General features: G+C 35.3%; 1 protein-coding gene across 2 annotated transcripts in view; it reads right to left on the bottom strand.

The window, feature by feature from the left end:
• The window catches only part of LOC149776930 (sodium/potassium-transporting ATPase subunit beta-2-like), a 48,344-nt gene that overhangs the window by 14,015 nt on the left and 13,168 nt on the right, over nt 1–21,161 (bottom strand). For both annotated transcript variants that reach the window (XM_089942672.1, XM_089942670.1), the window contains 2 exons: nt 9,433–9,543; nt 922–1,115 (listed from right to left, as the gene is read on the bottom strand). In XM_089942672.1, the coding sequence (XP_089798798.1) occupies nt 922–1,115; nt 9,433–9,543 (305 nt within the window). The remainder of the gene's footprint in view (nt 1–921; nt 1,116–9,432; nt 9,544–21,161) is intronic.

Genomic DNA, 21,161 nt, shown 5'->3' with positions numbered 1-21,161 from the left:
TTGGAGGACAAGTTGATTAAAGGCTTTGCTAATTTTGTTCTCAAATTGCAGCTTTAACATCTATAGCAATGGTGGCCATAATTGAAGGCAGGTTAGATTCATTTGTACAAAATACTTCCTGCTAGCTTTCCTTCAAATCTTATCATATTCTGGACAGCTGTTTTACTATTTTTGGTAATGGCAGCTGTAGCTGACATCAACTGGCAGTTCTTCAAGACAGGACATGTTGTGCCGAATTTGGTCAAAATTGGACAATTGGTATTCTGAATTAACTAGCATTGTTGATGGGTGCAGGGACATGCCTTACAGCCAGGTAAGCTAAACAATGCAATATGAGTTGTGTTCACACGATTCTGTCTTACACAGACAAAATGGGCAACAACAAAAAACTGCACACAAAAAATCTGTTGATATGTGCAATTTCAAATGATGACTATAAAAATGTCATGATCCAGTGACTTGTAAAAATACAGAACACATTGATCTGACAAAGGAATATGCAGCTTTTCAATATACTATACTATTTAACAAGTTTAATGGCAATTCATTAAAAAGAACAGTAGTTGCGCTAACAAGTCTGTCATACACTGCCTCAGACTTCAAGATGAACTCTGGCAACAACTCTTAACAAAAATTGGTGGAGCCAAGTGATATTTTACGATGTGCATAAAAATAAATTCTTTAGACCATGACCATAATATTCACCGTGTCTGTCAAAAACTGAAGGATTACTTTATTAAAAACACTGTGAGCTGATGAGGGAAGAGGGACTAATGGAAGAATGGATCCATGCAAGGATCGCTATACACCTCCTTATGTACCACTGAAGGGATATAAACCTTTTTTTTTCCTATTAATGTTAGAAATAAAACAAAATTCTGAGAGTATGGGTTCCATATACCCAAGGTATGTTCCTCTTACCTTGTTTATCTTCAAGAGAATGCAAGGCAGTCCATCTTCAAATCCAAATCCCTGCTGCTTGACACAGTCAGCACCCAACTGCAAGACATCAAATCGGCAGGATTTGTCCCAGTCCTCTAGTCGGCGCATCCCTTCAACGGATTCACAGTCAATCAACGAACCAGTATCGGCCTGTTGCAGCTCATTTTCATAGACTGCAAGATAGAATGGCTGCATGTGTTATGAAAAAATCAAAAACACTGGAAGACAGGAGCTAGTGTTCAGAAATTAAATTTCAATTCTGCAGCTTAATGCTACATTTCTATGTAAGGGTTTTTCTTTCTTTCATATTTGTTATTTTGCATGGTAGCTCCTTGACCATTGAACTGTGGAACTGGAAAGACACTGTGATCATCAGCTGGATGCCACAAGATACACAAGTTCCATCTTTGAATCAATATCATTCAATATCATTACGTCAGTGAAAATCAGTTATACTTCTATATATGTTAGTTGAACATGAACCATACTCTGTTAACAGTTTTGTACAAATCCAATACATTGATCATTCTTTGTGACAGAATCATGCATTATTCATATTTGTTTATAAATACTATACATGTACTATGATCATCCATGGTCATAAATTCATATATCAATCTTGCATTGTTAACATTTATCATATGTTGATCCTTGGTTGATTACTTATTCAAGTAGTAGTTTCATTTAGGAATGATAGCATTTTATATATATTTTGTTGAATTCAGTGAACATGATTCTGTTAAATCCAATGATGGTCTTAATGTGCATGAATATGGTGTCAAATTATGTTTAAAGAAAAATGTCTCATCCATGAAACTGCTTTCAGTGTCCTTGCTAAATCCAATATCACCACTCCAGTGGCAAAGTGGTTAGAGCTTCCGCCTCATATGCGGAAGGTCGGTGGTTCGATCCCCGGCCGAGTCATACCAAGGACTTACAAAATGGTACTAACAACTGCCTCGCTTTGCGTTCAGCATTAAGAAGTTAGTGTTAGGACTGGCTGGCCTGGTGCCAGGATAATGTGACTGGGTGTGACATCATGCTACATGGCTGCTTCAAGATGCCCCAGTGCGAGAAATCACTATAAACTGTCACACTGCAGACATTGTGGCGATATGACTAATTTTTTAAAAAATCTATGTAAAAAATCCAAATCTCACACACACACACACACACATACACACAAAAACCCAATACCAACCACGCTTAATCCCATTATGATGGATGCAGAAGTTTGATTGGATCAGGCAGAGTGTGCAAGTTAGTTTACTTATGACCAATATTCTTCACTTATCTGTTTCAGATTGTGACCCTCCTGGTAACAGAGAACATGAGTGGTGATCAGTATATATCTCACTTGCATTAAATATCGTTTTGGTCCTTTACTTATATAAATATATATACACACACATTGTGTTACCCTCCAAGAAGGAAGATACAACTGGTATGTGTGAGATTACCATAACTGCATTTTCATAATGAAAGTGTACTTTGGAGACTATTTTAGCACTGTTACCATATATATTGTATATGTTGGGACAACATATTTGTCAGGACACAATGATTAACTTATTAAAGTAATTTTTTTGTGCACTGTATTTTCTGGGACACATCACTTTTTTTTAGTCGTAAGTTGTGGGACACCTTTTAAATCATTCAAAATATACATATCATAAAATGCATTCAAGCTTAAATTGTATTTTTCAAAAAATTAAAAATTGTGCACTTGAGATGAAATTCTTTAATCCATGGCAGCATCATCTCATCAACCAAATTCTCCTGTATGAGCCATCCTTTCAAAGCACGATTACTTTTTAGCTTCCTTATGCTGTGAAAAATTATCAATGGAGGCAACAAATCTCCTGAAGTGGAAACTGCAAGGACTAAAGTCAGATTTTTAAAAACTCTGCACCATTTGTGCTAATTCTCAAACTTTTGATCCCGATATTATTGACAGCCCATCCAGAAATGAGATCAAACTACAATGGAACATCATCCCTGTTAATGATCATATTGTCGGTAAAATCATCTCTCTTCTGGCCTTCAAAAATCCATCAAATGAATTTATTTTCTCGATACCTTCTGTGCAGTGCTGCATCAGCAATGTCTATGCAAGAAGCACTATATTGTGTCACTTCAAAAATTCTTCCATTGTTTCAATTTATTTTCAAAAATCCTTTGAATATCAGTAAAAAGGAACCAAAGATGGCTTCCCTACATCGGCTTACTTTGTATATTTAAAAAAAAATAATCAGCACACTTAAAAGAATCAAAAGTCAGCTTCAGATGTCACATTGCTTTGTAATAAAATAATGCTGTTTCTATTTCCTTGGCATCTGAAGTTGTAATTAATACAAACAGGCATTGATGTCTGTGGGTAAATAGTATAGACAGCAATAGCTTGCTTTAATAATACTTTTTGTAACCCATGCTAAAATATTTTTTAAAATTTTATTGTGTCCCAATATATACAATAAATAGGGTTTTTACGAAGTCAGTTAAAAATCTAGTGGAGAATAGAAAACAGTTTGGTTCTGAGGAAGGGCCCATTAGAAAATATGTACAGGAAAAGAAGGCTTGGGAAACGAAAGATTAAAGGAGAAGGAAACAGAATGGAGAAATTAGAGACAGAATGGCAGGCAGAGTGGCTTTTGAGGAAAGGAAGATAGAATTGGCAAAGCAAGCAGAAGTTAGAACTAGAAAAGCAGGCAGCGAAGGGAAGGGTGGGAAAGAAAAGCAAGCTAAGAGAATGAGAGCAAGATTCCTCCTCAAACAAGTTAAGGACCCAAAACTCGCCCAATCTGAAGGAAAAAAAAAGATAATATGGACAGTTATTTACGGAGTTTATATACCAATGTCATGAAGTGAAGAAAGGAAGGTAAGTTCCCGTACAGAAATTTCTCATGGATTCCGTATGGAATACTTATGGAATCCGTATGGAAGAGATATGGACTGAAAAACTTATGGAATCAGACAATTTGTTCCATATCAATTCCATAAGTACTTCACAGCAAGTGAGAATTCCATATGGAATAAAGTTGCAACTTTAATCCATAAGCACTTTTTTCCATATGGAAAGCAGGCTGTGTATTATAGCATCATGGAAAATACTCTCTGAAGAATTAATAACCTAAACTATCTGATTAAAATAGAAATATTGGTGGGAGTTAGAGCACATGTATATGTCAGTGTAGCTGATATGGAAGGATGACTATATGGTATAACGGTACCAATTGTGCAAGTCCAGGTGGGCGGAGCTTAAGGTGTATGGAACATTGTATTCAGAATTAAAGAACAAAACTAGCTGTGATTGGTGCATTATGTAAGACTTGTACTTTCTGTTTGGCTTAAAAAAAAGTTGAGCCTCTTGGCAACATGTGAGTTTGTGTTAATTTCTATCTAGATCATATTTTGTATTTTTTATGATTTTTTTAAAATATGGTACACATGACTGAAAATGTGCTTGTTGTGACTAGATAACTCTTACCCCTGTCTAGTTCCAGTAGAGTTATCTCTCTTAAATGCAATGGAGTACCTGGTTATGTCATTGTCAAATTGACAATCTAGCATTGTTCTATATGACAGCGTGTGACATGCATGCCCAAGTAGGACAGAAAGTATATTTATTTCACAAAACATTAGCATTGAGGTATATGGAAAAACAATTGGTACCGTGATACCATATACTCATATAAATTTGAAGAAACAGATGTATGTCAGTTTTCTTTAATTTATTTCCACAGATGTTTAAAAACAAAGACATGACCAAAGAAGTAGGGAAAATGTAAACATGATCAGAAAATTAATATCTGGTAGTACAAGCATAGATGAATCTTTGGACTTAGAAAATTTGGTGCAAGGTGGATTTGGGGCTTGATCTAATGTTTATTCTGAAAAGTAATTTTGTTGGCTTCCTATCAAAATATGCTCTACAAAAATCATACCCTAGTGAAAATGTGACTTAAATTTCAGCAAAATCAATGAACATTTCTTGACATTCACTTAAAGGTCCTTTTTCACTAAAATTATGGTATTTTAGGAGATTTTACCAAAATTTCTGAAAATATCAGTGAAATTTTGTGATTGAAATTTCACTGACTCTGCCAAAATTTCTGAAAATATCAGTGGGAATTTGTGATTGAAATTTCACTGAGAGTATGTCAAAAATTCTAAAAATATATTGATATTTTGTGATTGTAATATCACTGACATTTTAGTGAAAAATTATCAATAAGATATAAAATTTATTTTTGTTTCTTGTATAATTTGATTGATTTTCAGCAGCATTTATAGTCCCTGTTTCTGATAGCTGTAATTGTATTGTTTATTTTGGGAACAATAACTTCTTTCCACATCTTTCTGTATTATATTTCTTTATCAAATTTTGTTATTGTTGTTGTTGTATTTTTTTAAACTTAAACTGGATTTAACTGCCCTCAAACAAGTTTTCTTGTTTTCTGTTTTTAATTAAAATTTTGCTTTTCTCCTGACCTGAATCTGATTTTCCTTGATATGGACCCTTTTTTAATATCGTCTCCAAAACTTTTTTTAAATAATGCTCTATCCGGTCCCATTCTGCAACGGGCTTTCTAATAAGTATTTGTTCCATTTATTATTTAAAGGATGATCGTTGTAAAGAGCTTTCTGATTGGTCAAAATTTTGTAATTGCCCAATGAATCGTTGCGTAACAGAAACTGACGGGAATGCTAAACATGGCGATTCGAGCGGGATATGAGTTTGAATAACTATTTGAAAAAATGTGTGGCAAAGAGAATAGCTTGAATGCAAAGTCGATGGGAGCGTAAATTAGTCAGTCTGTATGAAAACTGAACGCCAGGACTAGCATTTTGCTTTTTGTGCCATAAACAGCTCTACAGTAGCAGCTAACGTGCTAAATAGGACAAGGAATTGAACCAGGTTGATTTCGATAACTCAAAACTGATTAACTTCCAGGATGAATACAAGGAGGACAACGTATAGATGACTGGTGGGAATTCTTGCGAAATACCCATGTCTATCAAAGATCGTCATATCTTTGCGGAATTTTCTTGGCCCTCACGTAGAACCATCGTTCAATATCGTGAGACATTAATGTGTATATTATCAAAATATTCTAGGTGTGTTAGAATTCAGTGTAAAATAAGAGTACTTATATCATGATAAATGTTTGTCAGGGCTGCTTACGGAACAAGGACTAATTCAAGAGACCACAACAGTATCATAGTTTGTACATTAATAAAAAAGTTGCAGTACAAGTGACATGGCAGGCTTTTAGAATTTCTTCTTTTCATGTCTCAAATGTATGCTTTTCTGTAATTTTGCATTATTTTCACAGTTGAATTTTTAAATGGAGATTATTATTTTATATATGTTTATGTGTTCACAGATGCCTGTGTATGTATTCCAGGCTTGATACTTTGAATTATAAAATCACCTAATTATTTAGTGTCAAGCCAGATTCTTCGCATCATGTTGTATATACTGTAAATATTGTACATAACAGATAGAAGGCCTCAAGGGAGATCAGTTCTGTAATTAAGTTACCTTCTCTAAATAAAGTCATTATTATTATTATTATTTTTATTATTATTATTAACTCCAATATCTCTAGCCTTGGTCGTCATATAATTACAACATCTGTAAAAAAAAAAAATCATGCAAATTTAATATCACCTTGGTTATTAAAGTATTGTTTAAGTCATATTCATTATTAATCTGAAACCTTCTGAAATGTATGAAAAACTTCTTAAACTTCAGTAAAATACTATATAATGATCAAAATTGTAGTGAAATCTCACAAAAGTTTTAGTCAAATATTTGTGAAATCTCACCAGACTTTTCACTGAACTGTATGCGAGAAAGAAAATGAGGACAAGAAAAACCTAAATCTTATTTGATAATGTCTGTCAAAATTTATGATCCATTTTAAAAATTGTGGTGAATATTCATCATTGATTCCCAATAATGTCTAAGAATCATTAGGCAGTTTAATAGAAACTGAAGCAGATGTTTTTATGGTTTAGACAAAGCGCTTAAAAAACCCGTTTGAAATCGCCTTAAGTAGACCTGGAAATTTTTTTATGGAATGAACTATTACCAAATTCCATATGAACTATTTACAAATTCCATATGGACCATTTACAAATTCCATATGGTATATTTGCCAATTCCATTTGGACTATACACAAATTCCATATGGAGTACTGCCAAATTCCATATGGATTATTCACAAATTCCATATGGATTATTGCCAAATTCCATATGGAATTTTAATTTTATTCCATATGGACAACCTACAGATATCATGGACTAATTAGCATATTCCATGAGATTTTCCATACAGAGTACGTACGGAGTCCATAACATTTCCATATGAATACAGTGAAATCCATAACAGTGCTTCAACTATAGAACAGAAATGTCCATATGGATATTTCTGTAAAAGTACGTATGGATTACATATCCATTCCATGTGGAAAATTTCGTACGGGTTACTTCATCTCAGCAGATTGCAAAAAGGGACAGCATTGGATGTTTATTTACATCTCCTTGTGAACAATGCACTAATTTATGACACACTTAGAGAGGAACTCCTTAAGATATCCAGTTTGCAAGGGTTCTGCAAGAAGTTTAAGCATAGTAAATCCGAGAGAATCAAATCAACCACCCAGTTTGTCAGGATGACAGGAGATTATTTACTGTGTTGGGTTGAATATGGTAAGACAGATAAAACATTTGAGGGTCTTGCAGAATTTTTACTTTTATACAGACAAGTTATTAACCTCTTGAGGTATGGATTTGTATCTTTTTCTCAAGGGAAAATCCTTCACAATTATCTTTGATATGACTACAATGGTAGACTATTTTGCCAAAGCTTTGGGAAGTGTCCAGAACATGGTCTCAACCAATAATATCACTTTCCCACTGCAAAATTAGAAATCAAGACACCATTCCTGACCAGAACCATCAAAGCACTGTATATGTAAATCCCATACATGACTTAAAAACTGTAAACGTTAAGCTCTCAAAATTCCTAAATCTGATTTTTGGTTTCCCATTATACAAGTGATCAAAACTAGGTTACAGGCACCGATGGGAAAGGAGCAGCTCTGTAACTTAAAATATCCAGCAGCCATGATTGTTATCTTGCACAATGAATCTATGCATAAGCAAAGATACTCTCTTGAGTACGACCACAGAGAAAATGTTCGATACCGTGAAAAACTGTAAAAGTGGAGGGAGCTCTAAATTCTGATGCGAAAAAAATTTTAATGTATAGGGAATTTACTACGTTAGAGAGTATTAAGTTCTTCCATCTGGTTGGCCCTCAGAAATTCAGGTCCCATGTACTCATCATGAAAACAAGTCCAGTATGGTGGGCCACTTATATATGAAGAGAATAACCTATAGAGTATTAGCCAAATTTTACCGGTCTGATGCCAATAGTGGCATAGCATTAGAAATGATTGGCAGAAGGTGGTTTCTGAAGGGAAAGAATACTACAGTACGCTTTTATAGATATTCCACAAAAATGGGTTGCCATTGATATTGTGCATTTCTCCCATACCTAACTCATAAAAATGTGATAAAGCTCATTGAAAATAAAACTTAAAACACCTAGAATACTTAAGAGTTTTACTGTAAATGTGACGTTTAATTACTGTGAAATCATGGGCTCTATATATAAATGAAATTTCTGGAGTACTTACTAACCATGTTTCTGTTATACATTTATTCAAGAAGCCATGAATTAAAACATATTTTCATAATTTCGACCCATTTTAGCATCAGGTACAGTTTTGTACCTCTTGTTCTTTATAAAAATGTAAGCAGTGTAGTAGAGAAGGGTACTCTGTTAAGTACAATAAGGACAGAGACTCTTGCAGCTCACTAGACCCAGGGATTAGTGCTTGGATTTTTTTTAGAACCTTTAGAAGTTACCTCCTTTGGACCTAAAAGAGTCTAGCAAAATGACTGCCAAATGTCTGACAAATGCCTGCCAAATGACTGACAAATCAGCATTGTTTAATTAGAATGCTGTATCCTCTGGGAGAAGGGATGACGAATAATAAACCAAACAGTAAGTCATTTCTATTTATAATAAAATCATTTGATATCTTTAGATTCATGAAACAGATGTCTGTGTTAAACTTCTGAAGTAGAGGCTATCTGCCATTCGTTTCACCCATCGGTGTATTGCGTATACATATCAAATGACCACACTTACAAGACATGCAATTTACATATAACCTTGTTAAGCTCTTACAGTTGAATAGTAAGAAAAATATTTAACAGAAATACTGGATTTTATAATTTGATAACTGACCAATCATTTTCTTATGATTTTATTTATAAGGAATAAACTATCCTTGTAAATATTCATGCAATACTGGGCATGATGGGGCCATTTAAAGACAAGAAAACCTCTTAATGGTATAAAACTGGGGCATCCATGTAAATGCACCATATCAACCTGTTGTATTACTTACAAGCTAGAAATCCCTGTATATTGTCTTCATGGTGCTGAAAGGATGAAGGTTTGGCCTTGTTGATGCGAATGAGAGTGGTACCAGCATCTGCTACAGGCCGCATCCCTAGCCCTGAAATTACAAGCATGAGAAACTGAACAGAGCAATCAAGATAGAAACTGTTTCTTCTTGTTAACTGCTAAGTGATGAAACCATTTCCAACACAGTAATTTAACATACTTCAGTGGTAACAAGATTTACAAGATGGCCACTCTCACAGCCATATTGGATGTATGACTGAAACCGTTTTCATTTAGGACCAACTAGACACATATGAAGTCATCTGATGAAAATCCTCCATCGATAAGAATGAACATTCAGACAGAGAAGAAATAATAAGACATTCAAGGTGGCCACTACAGCAGTCATACCACATGTAATATCAGCACCATTTTCATTTTTGACCAACTCATTATTATCAAAAGTCTTTTGGCGCCAACCCAGACCTGACAACTCTAAAGAGACCTCTACAGTTATGCAGTCATTATTATTTCTGGATGTTAGATCAATTTGTTTTAATAATGTGCAGTTAAATATGTAATGCCATTGTCAATTTTGAAAGCATGCATTTGAAAATCTTTGAATGTGGTATAATGACGCAAAGACAATAAAATGTACTACTAAAAAGTAGCATCACTAACTATTTGGTCGCAACAATTAAGAAACTGCACTTCCAGAACCCAAGAAGGTCAATTACTTCTTGCTAGATCTCTTGACTCTTTAGACCATGGGGTTTTTAATCTCTTGGCAGCAACAATTATCTTCATCTGTAATTAGTACTCAAATCAACAAATGATTTGCAATAAATGCAATTGTCAACTTTTTTTTGCTATGTTTCTAAGCAGGGACAAGTACCAAATATTGCTTTTATCTTTCTGTGCTGACTGAAGTTTTTAAAAGGCTCACTTTGCCCTTGCCTCTGACAAGTTTTCATTTGCTGGATGACATTTTCAGACTATGCTGCAATGAAAAAAAAAAAAAAGCTTGACCATGTGTGCATGTTGCAGAAGCAAAATGGTAGGTATGCTGCTAATTTTAATGATCTAATACTTATCTGTTGCTATTACACTGCATCACATAACTTTCTAGGATGGACATTATATATTATCCCTGTCCATATAATACAATTTCCATCTTCCCATTAGTTACAAAGCTCACAACTGTAAAGAATACAAACCCAGACTTTTCCCGCCTCACAGGATCATGTGTAGCGAAGTTACTGTACAGAAGTACAGCTCAAACAATTTTTTGAAACCTCACAGCAGTGGAGAGAGTGGAAAAGAGTACAAAAAAAGTCCACTATCTCTCTGCATATCCTAGTGGAGTTCTGTATGGCAGCTTGCAGAGAACAGCTCAGCACACCATGCTTTCTTGCAGAGCTGCCACTGATGACTAGGGGTGAAACAATTCATTGATATGTCGATGAATCAATACTTTTGCTTTAACACATATTAATACAAGAGATGGATAAATGATACAAAACGATACATACTGTACACTTTATTTTAGTTTTTATTCTTCTGCAGTCATGGATAATTATTTTTAGCTGACCTTGTTATTCTTTAAATTTACAATTCTGAAACAAAATTTACAGTCACAGGCACTCATTGTTGCTGGCAAAAACGAAAATACTACAGAGAATACTTGTTTGCCGTGTACAAATGAACACAGTGACATGGTTCACAATCTGCCACTCTGCATTCCATGATAATTCTTGTAATCCAGCAACATGTTCAGCATAAAGGACACCTTCCAAATGTGTTCCACACATATAATGAAGTCCTTTACTCTTCATTTAATAACCACATTTAAATGAAGTTTCTACCTTGAATTGTATCTTGTCTACTTTGGTCAGTTTGAAAGCAACACTTCCGGTGAGTCACATGGTGAAATATGTTAGACTGATTTATGGTTAATGCTTGTTCCAGTCCAGGTAGAACAATGACCAACAACTAGAAAGTAATGTAGCTTATTCTCTGTATTACAAACAGAAAATACTGGCAATAGAGGAACTTTGCACAAAATTAATTGATGCTGTCAATGTGTGCAATTGCATTAATTGTGCAAAATTTGTGAGAACTCCCCCAAATTAGTTAAAAGTCCCAAATATGAAAATGTGTGGTCACAACAGCCTTTTTCACAAGTTAGATTTTTGTTGGTATTCATCTTTATTCCCATGCCTGGATTTGTTATAGATGAGATTTTCTTAGCACAAGGAAACTGCATTATTTCCTGCCTTGGAGAAAACATTATAATGTCTTCCAAGTTTGAGTGACACAATAAAGTGGTAATAAGACATTTTTCAAAGCATTCATGCCATGCGAAACAAAGAGCCTGGCAGCTGAAGTGAGTTAAATGGAGCCACCATTAAATGGCGTAAAACTTTGAATATACCTCAATGAGAACCAGCAGGTAGTCTGTTTGAAAGTATTTTTGTTATACTGTTATCAATGAGAATTGCATGCATATATATATATATATATATATATCTATATAACTACAAATCTGTTGATAATCTGCATACCGGAAAAAAACCAGCATGTCAGCATCCATAAAAGGGAACCTGCTACCTTCCAAAGGGGGAAAGACCATCAAGTTAATATATATATCAATATGTATGGTATTGCAGGCTGTGTATTGTAAATCATATCGATATGCAGCACAGGTTTATCATTTCACCCATACTGATGATCACACACAGGCAGTCTCAATAAAATGAGCATAGTTTACTGCTTGTCACCCTACAAGCATGCTCTGAAGAACTACACAAATTACGAGAGAGAGAGGCGCCAATTTATCTACATTGTTATCCCTTTCAGAAGCAATTAGCTTCTTTATTCTGAAAAACAGCTAATTACATGCTTAAACATTTTCTCTTTCTAATAAAGATCATGTAATAGACAAAATGCCAAATCAAACTCAAGATAATTTTAATGTAATGCTAATGCCTCATAAACTGTATTACATCTAATACAACATTTTGCACAATGAATTTTATTACATCTAATACAACATTTTGCACAATGAATTTTATTACATCTAATGCAACATTTTGCACAATGAATTTTATTACATCTAATGCAACATTTTGCACAATGAATTTTATTACATCTAATACAACGTTTTGCACAATGAATTTTATTACATCTAATGCAACATTCTGCACAATGAATTTTATTACATCTAATGTTTTGCACAATGAATTTTATTACATCTAATGCAACATTTTGCACAATGAATTTTATTACATCTAATACATTTTGCACAATGAATTTTATTACATCTAATGCAACATTTTGCACAATGAATTTTATTACATCTAATACGTTTTGCACAATGAATTTTATTACATCTAATGCAAAATTTTGCACAATGAATTTTATTACTTTCTGTCTCATAACTACATTATCAGAATGTGCAGACACATTCATTTCCTTATTTTTGCTGCAGCTTGCACAATACACTTTACTGTTACATGAAACTCAGTGATACTGCACCCCTGCAGTGAAAAGAATGATGAAGAAAGATAAAATAGCAAAAATATTTACAAAATAATAAAATGCATTTTTACTTAAGTTAAATAAAATCACACAAGTTCTGATAGTTACCCCATGCATGAGGTCTCATTATCATAATGTACAATTTCTTCTGACATCCAATCTCTCGATTACAGAGGGGTAATTAAAACCTGAGAAAGCATAGTTCTGGTGGTTGCTGCATGAACATACATAAACAAAAATTGTTTCTTAAAGCTAAATAATCATGTTCCAGCATTACAAAGATCATGATGAAGTTAAGTTCATTCTCATATTTAATTTCCATATGTTGTGAAGAAAAGAAGATGCATTCATACTTAATAACAGATCAGTAGGCTGGGGAACTACATAAATGAATGTTAGTCTCTGTTCATTGGTAAAGATGAGAGAGAGAGAGAGACAGACAGACAGACAGAGAGAGAGAGAGAGAGACACAGAGAGAGAGAATGAGAGATGACAATAAGATTGTTTAAAATGGGCAATGGATTTGCTCTGAACAAGTTAACAAAGATGTAATGTGAATACCTGATTTTAAGAATGAGACCTACAGCTCTCTATCATTTGGTTCCCTTGCTGTAGATATAGCTTGTATCTACATTTATTCTTGCCTTTCAGAATTCAACAGTGGGGAAAAGATCTAACAAGATGTACCTGCCATTTAAGTTCTTCTTGATTCTGATTATATCTTGAAGAAATCTGCATGTCTGTTGTTACTTTAAAAAATAACACTAAAATGCCTACTAATGCTAACCAATTTACTTTTTTTGACGCATGCCATTCTGAGACATATTTAGTAATATCTTGAGAATTAAAATATTAAAATCTGACCCATTATAAATCTATACTTACACAAACTGAAATCAAGAAAGGTCCTTAGTTGCAAGATGATTAATTACACACTATATAGTATGTAATCGTGTAAGAGAAAGAATAAATGAATTTTCCCTCTAGGGGGTGAAAACTCACTGCTTCATATTTCAAAGTCTCATGTGTTTGTGTGTGTGTGTGTGTGTGCATGTGTCACATTTTATCCACCTGGCCACTGTAATCACATAAAAAAAGATGCCAAATACAATTCAAGGGAGATAAGTTCGCATTTATCTCCTTGATAGGCAAAAGCTTCAACGGTCACAAACAGGAAACTATACTTCAATATCTGCATTGAAATAATTGTAAGAATCTATGTTACAAATAGGTTATTGACACATCATTTCCATGACTGATTATATTTACTATGACGATAAAATTTTTTTTGTAATTTCCTCTTACAATGAGCTAGGATAAATGCGGAGGCATCGACACAGAATGCCCTAAATTTGTTGGAAAAATTTAAATCTCTGAACATCAAAGATTTGACAATTTTCCACATTATTATGCATTTTAACAAAAAAGTGAAGTCAGATTAATTAGGAAAGATTATCAAACTTCCAGTGTTAATGTCAGGACCATTATTGGAGCTGTCAAGTATAACATGTCAAATCTGAGAACTTAGTGTGATTGAAAAGCTGTCAAGTATAAGCATGTGAAATCAGATAGCTTAGTGTGATAGAAAATGTCAGGACCATAATTGGAGCTGTCAAGTATAGCATATTAAATCAGATAGCTTACTGTGATAGAAAAACACCTTTCCCAAGCTGAAACACATCATTTGTTTATGCTAATATTGTATGACAGTGTTGACAGTGGTCACTGTCTTTATTTCTACAGAGTAATTGCTGATGTAAAGTCTTTTTTTGGGAGAAACTATTTAATTTTCTAAAGGGGGGGGGGGTAAAAGCTTCAAAGAAACTGACTTGCTCTGATCTGTGGTATAAAAAAGGATATCATTTCATTCCTTTTCCAAATGAAACAAATTTATCTTGTGATGAAATGAAATAACAAAAAGTACCCAAGTTGGAAAGAACAATCCAGCCCCACAAATTAAATGGCTAGTCCCTTACAGCACACATATGCTGTCAGAACTGAACTAATTCATATATGAGTACATGTATATTTTGACTTGCGAATGGCCACTGCTGCTTAGGACTAAACACGTGGTTCACATGTAAGTGTAAATTCAGTGTTGTTGTTTCCTAAACAGAAGTGGTTGTCATCTGGAATTTAACTGTCCATACCTCAGAGGATGACTTTTCATGTTTATTGCGAAAACTAACACTGCAAAAAAAGTTCAACAAGGTGCGTCTCTTGTCAAGTCCATGCACAAGTTTATTCAGATTTCTTTCCACAAAGTAAAAGTGTAAACTTACTGCAAAATAAATTATCCAACCTTTTATAAATGTATTGAATATACATGGCTTTGAAATTATTATATAATTGTCCAAGTATATTTGAAATAGAGATCACTGATTCCTGAAATGGTATCTGATTATAAATCATTCTTGGTGTCTCCATCTTTTCAATGGCGGTATTCATTCACTAACTGTTCAAATATCAATCAGTAATATTGACCAGTCCTCCATGGTGGAGATGACATAAGCATGCCTGCTTAGGTGCAGAGGTGATTTGTTGGTCTTTGTCATTCTGCCTCAGACCTTTAACACAGAGCAAAAATGGAAAGGATCATGTGAGATTTCCAACGATCATGTGAGTTACATCATAACAAAGGAAGCTGTTTTGCTGCTAAAACGCCTGAGTGGCAAAGGAGATAAACCGACACATAAATGCCACTGAACCATAAACAATATTTTTTTTGTCGACAAAGCATAAAACTTGCTCATCTGTCTCACTGATGCTAAAAGCAGCAGAACAGTCCTCAGGGTAAAGTTCTAGAAAGAAACTTAACATTAAGGTTCATAGCTGGGTTTTGTTGAAGACCACAACAATCAAGCGAGACTCATTCTATCTGGGCATTAGATAAAAAGACACCAGTCTCTGCAATTTAAAATACCTGACAAAGTCAGAAATTGGATATGAACCCATGCCCAGACCATGAAAATGTGAGCATGTTGGATAGGCTGCCCAATTGCCCTTAATAACAGAAAACCATGCATTCTCTATCTTTACAAAGGATTAGAAGAAAATCATCCAATGTGTTTATAAAGGGACAGCTTGGGTAACCTTGTTTTCTATTGCACCTATTGCTAAAGATTTTCCACTTGGCATTATAAACCTGAACACTGGAGTGTTTCCTGGCCGGAACAATGTACTTGACTTGTTTGCTCAAAAACCTGTCCCAGAAGACAGATTGCTTGAGATGATGGAATGTGATAGTGGAGAATCAGGGGGACTGACAGGATGTTGCCCTGATGTAGGCTCCTTAGACTGACAGGAAGGTGCCCTGCTGTAGGCTCCTTAGACTGACAGGAATCGTTGCCCTGCTGTAGGCTCCTTAGACTGACAGGATGTTGCCTTGCTGTAGTATCTTTAGACTAACAGGATGTTGCCCTGATGTATGATTATTAAACCAACAGGATGTTGCCCTGCTGTGGGCTCCTAGGACTGACAGGATGCTGCTCTATTGTGGGCTCCTTACAATGACAGGATGTTGCCCTGCTGTGGGCTTCTTACAATGACAGGATGTTGCCCTGCTGTGGGCTTCTTACACTGTCAGGATGTTGCCCTGCTGTAGGCTCCTTAGACTGACAGGATGTTGCCCTGCTGTGGGCTCCTTACACTGACAGGATGTTGCCCTGCTGTAGGCTCCTTAGACTGACAGGATGTTGCCCCATTTGTCTTGTCATATGCTTGACCCAACTTAATTAAATTAATCTGTATATCTTCCCACTGGATGAAATGTCATATATTGTTTTGACTATGTCTAGCTCTGCCTGCTGACAGCATAATGTTTGGTTGCCCTGATGTATGATTATTAAACCAACAGGATGTTGCCCTGCTGTGGGCTCCTAGGACTGACAGGATGCTGCTCTATTGTGGGCTCCTTACACTGACAGGATGTTGCCTTGATGTGGGCTCCCTACACTGTCAGGATGCTGCCCTGCTGTAGGCTCCTAGGACTGACAGGATGTTGCCCTGCTGTGGGCTCCTTACACTGACAGGATGTTGCCCTGCTGTAGGCTCCTTAGACTGACAGGATGTTGCCCCATTTGTCTTGTCATATGCTTGTCCTGACTTAATTAAATTAATCTATATATCTTCCCACTGGATGAAATGTCATATATTGTTTTGACTATGTCTAGTTCTGCCTGCTGACAGCATAATGTTTGGTTATTTCAATAGTCAGCTTGATCCTGTCTGCTGCAAATTTGTTAATTTGCCTTTAAAATTTGTTCACCTGTTTCTGCAAGGTACCTGTCTACATGTATGTACAAAAGGTATGGAAGGGAGTATTATGTGAACACAACATTGTTTGTAAATTAGATTGAGTACAGATGTAAATTTTACATTGCTTCTTTTAAAAAATGTGCAGATGAACACAATTTGTTCTTTATGTCATTTACTTTATTCTGAACATATAAATATATAAAAACTTCTTGTCATGCTGCTTGTGCCATGAAGTGTCACGGAGAGTTTCTGGTCTAGAGCAAGATGTGAGGCTTGTGCTTTAAAGCCTTATTTTTTATCTTGTGAGCTGAGTTGTGGGATGTTAGGGCTTCATTCTGAAGACTAGGTATGCTTGAGCTGTGGGTTGTTGTGGGTTCATTTTGATGACTATGTAAGCTTTAGCTATGGGTTGCTGGGGGTTCATTCTGATGATTAGGTAATCTTGAGCTGTGGGTTGTTGAGGGTTCATTCTGATGACTAGGTAAACTTGAGCTGTAGGTTGTTGTCGGTTCATTCTGATAACTAGGTAAGCTTGAGCTGTGGGTTGTTGGGGGTTCATTCAGATGACTAGGTAAGCTTTAGCTGTGGGTTGTTGAGGGTTCATTCTGATGACTAGGTAAGCTTTAGCTGTGGGTTGTTAAGGGTTCATTCTAATGACTAGGTATGCTAGAGCTGTGGGTTGTTGGGGGTTCATTCAGATGACTAGGTAAGCTTGAGCTGTGGGTTGTTGAGGGTTCATTCTGACGACTAGGTATGCTTGAGCTGTGGGTCATTATGGGTTTATTCTGATGACTAGGTAATCTTGAGCTGTGGGTTGTTGGGGGTTTATTCTGATGACTAGATAAGTTTAAGCTGTGGGTTGTTGGGGGTCTATTCTGATGACTAGATAAGTTTAAGCTGTGGGTTGTTGGAGATTATTCTGATGACTAGATAAGTTTAAGCTGTGAGTTGCTGGGGTTCATTCAGATGTGGTGTCCAAATCATTTGACTCACTGTCTCAATGTATTCTGTGATATGTTTTCTTCAAGCAGTTTCTCTAATTATCTCGTTCCAATATCTGACCCTTTCTGGTAATGTTTACCAATTTACCCTAGCATCTCTTTTCACACTTGGTGATTTTTTGCAAGTGTTTTTTGTTTAGTGCCCATCTGGAATTGATAGCACAGAGTTGGAATGAATATAGTATTTATTAGTTGTCTTTTTGCTTCCATGGGTATATTAGGGTGTTTTTAGGAAGGGATAATTGATAATTTACATTACTGGCTTTCTGAGTTCTTGTTTCGATTCCTCTGTATATTCTTCCATCCTCTGTGAATTAAGAGAGTTTCAAGGTATCCGAATTCTTTTATTTGCTTTAACCTTGTTTTCTTAATGTTTGTGTTTATTTCTTATGTTTTGCTTATCAGAACTCTCTTTGTTTTGCTTATCAGGACTCTCTGTTTTGCTTATCAGGACTCTTTGTTTTGCTTATCAGGACTCTTCGTTTTGCTTATCAGGACTCTTTGTTTTGCTTATCAGGACTCTCTTAGTTTTGCTTATCAGGACTCTCTTAGTTTTGCTTATCAGGACTCTTAGTTTTGCTTATCAGGACTCTGTTTTGCTTATCAGGACTCTTTGTTTTGCTTATCAGGACTCTTAGTTTTGCTTATCAGGACTCTCTTTGTTTTGCTTATTAGGACTCTTTGCTTGCTTATCAGGACTCTTTGCTTTGCTTATCAGGACTCTCTTAGTTTTGCTTATCAGGACTCTCTTTGTTTAGCTAATCAGGACTCTTTTTTTTTGCTTACACTGATCTTCATGTCATACTTTTGACAGGTATTTTTTAGGCAGGTAACATGAGTTTGATGTCCTTTTCTATAAAGTGAAGTAACCAAACACAATGCACACATGTGCAGTTAAGATTATACTGTTTGACAATACAACAAGGTCTTTGTCACTGAAGATCAATAAAGTGACCTTGGGTGTAAGTGTAGACCAGCAACGAGTGTCATTTGATCCATTCACTTATACCCTTTCCATTTTGTAATACTGAAAGGAATGGTGATGTAAGGATGTGATGCCTAGTAAGATCTCAGTACCTAATATGGTGCAGGCTTTTTGAATGCATGCACATTTGTGAGGCCCACATTGTTGTTGACTATTTTCCAGTAGGTTCCATTACACTATTAGTTCACTCAGCACTGGTTTTATACTCATACGATCTGCTGCAATTTGATCAAAATAATACGTGCAGTCATTGGTATCAGCCACCCTCATTATAATCATAATGGCAGTTCTGAGTATCAAATAAATTACACCGTTCACAAATGTAAAGAGGTCGCTAGATTTGACTCAAATATAATATTAATTAGTGATCCAAATTATAATATTAATTAGTGATCCCAATTAAGGTACACACCATAAAATGCTGATTTCAGTGAGGAAAAGTTAAAGGTCAATAACAAACATTAGATACTCTACTTCCAGTTCATGTTGATTTTATTACATAGTTCTTTTTATCCTACCACAAATATATATGTTACAAGTAAGAGCACATAAGATACATGAAGGCAATTCTAAAGCTGGACTTCACCCCAGATCACTGTCAATCATACTACTATGTACTGGAATCAAATACTGTCATCAAAACCTTTTAACTTCAGATGAGGTCAATTGTTCTAAGATTTTTTGGGGCGTTTTTAATTTAAAATCATTTGCTGATGACAAGCCCCATGCATGTTACTGCACTAACATTTTCAATACAATCTTTTTTAATGCTGACAATCTTAGTTCTGGATTTTCTTTTTTACTTAACATAAATTAGTTTATAAAGTGTAATTCAGAAGGAATCCTATTATTCTTAAAAGCCTCAACTTTTTCATATTTTATGCAATACTCAGAATCATAAATGCATCTGCTATCAAGGCACATTGATAGTACTGGCCTTTTAAATTTTGTCACAACCTGTGTCTTTCTCCTATATATAGGTAAAAGCACATAAAGACTGTCCACTATATAAAGGTAAAGCACAGAGAGTACTGACCTTGTATATAAATTCTGTCATGTCCTTGAATGACTCCTATATACAGGTAAAGCACATCCAGAGTACTGACCTTGAATACAACTCTGTCATATCCCTTGTCTTTCCCTATATACAGGTAAAGCACATCCAGATTACTGAGCTTGTATATAAATTCTGCCATGTCTCTGATTGTCCCCTATATAGAGGTAAAGCACATTGAGAGTACTGACCTTGTATATAACTCTGTTATGTCACTTTTCTGTCCCCAATATAAAGATAAAGCACATCCAGAGTACTTACCTTGAATACAATGTTGTCATATCCTTGAATGTCTCCTATATTCAGGTAAAGCACATCCAGAGTACTGACCTTGTATACAGTTATGTCATGTGCCTTGTCTTTACTCCATATACAAGTAAAGCACATTGTGAGTACTGACCTTGTATATAAATTCTGTCACATCCCTTACTGTCCCCTATATACAGATAAAGCACATCCAGAGTACTGACCTAATATACAATTCTATCATGTCCTTTGTCTGTCACCTATACACAGGTAAAGCACATACAGAGTACTGGCCTGGTATATAATTATGTCATGTACCTGAATGTCCTCTATATACAGATAAAGCACATCCAGAGTACTGACCTTATATACAATTCTATCATGTCCCTTGTCTGTCACCTATATACAGGTAAAGCACATACAGAGTACTGGCCTTGTATATAATTATGTCATGTCCCTGACTGTCCTCTATATACAGGTAAAGCGCATCAAGAATACTGACCTTGTATATAGTTTTGGCATATCCCTGACTGTTCCTTATATTCAGGATCCACTGTGCTCCCATCCACTAGGTTTTCAGGTAAAACACTAGATAAATGTATTAATCTCTTTATAGCTAATGTAGTCTCAAAGTTTCATGAACAATA

The sequence above is a fragment of the Sinohyriopsis cumingii genome, chromosome 18 (genome assembly GCF_028554795.1).
Source record: "Sinohyriopsis cumingii isolate HCF-2022 chromosome 18, ASM2855479v2, whole genome shotgun sequence".
NCBI lineage: Eukaryota > Metazoa > Mollusca > Bivalvia > Unionida > Unionidae > Sinohyriopsis > Sinohyriopsis cumingii.
The sequence above is the reverse complement of the archived record's forward strand: the minus strand, read 5'-3'. Positions and strand labels throughout refer to the sequence as shown.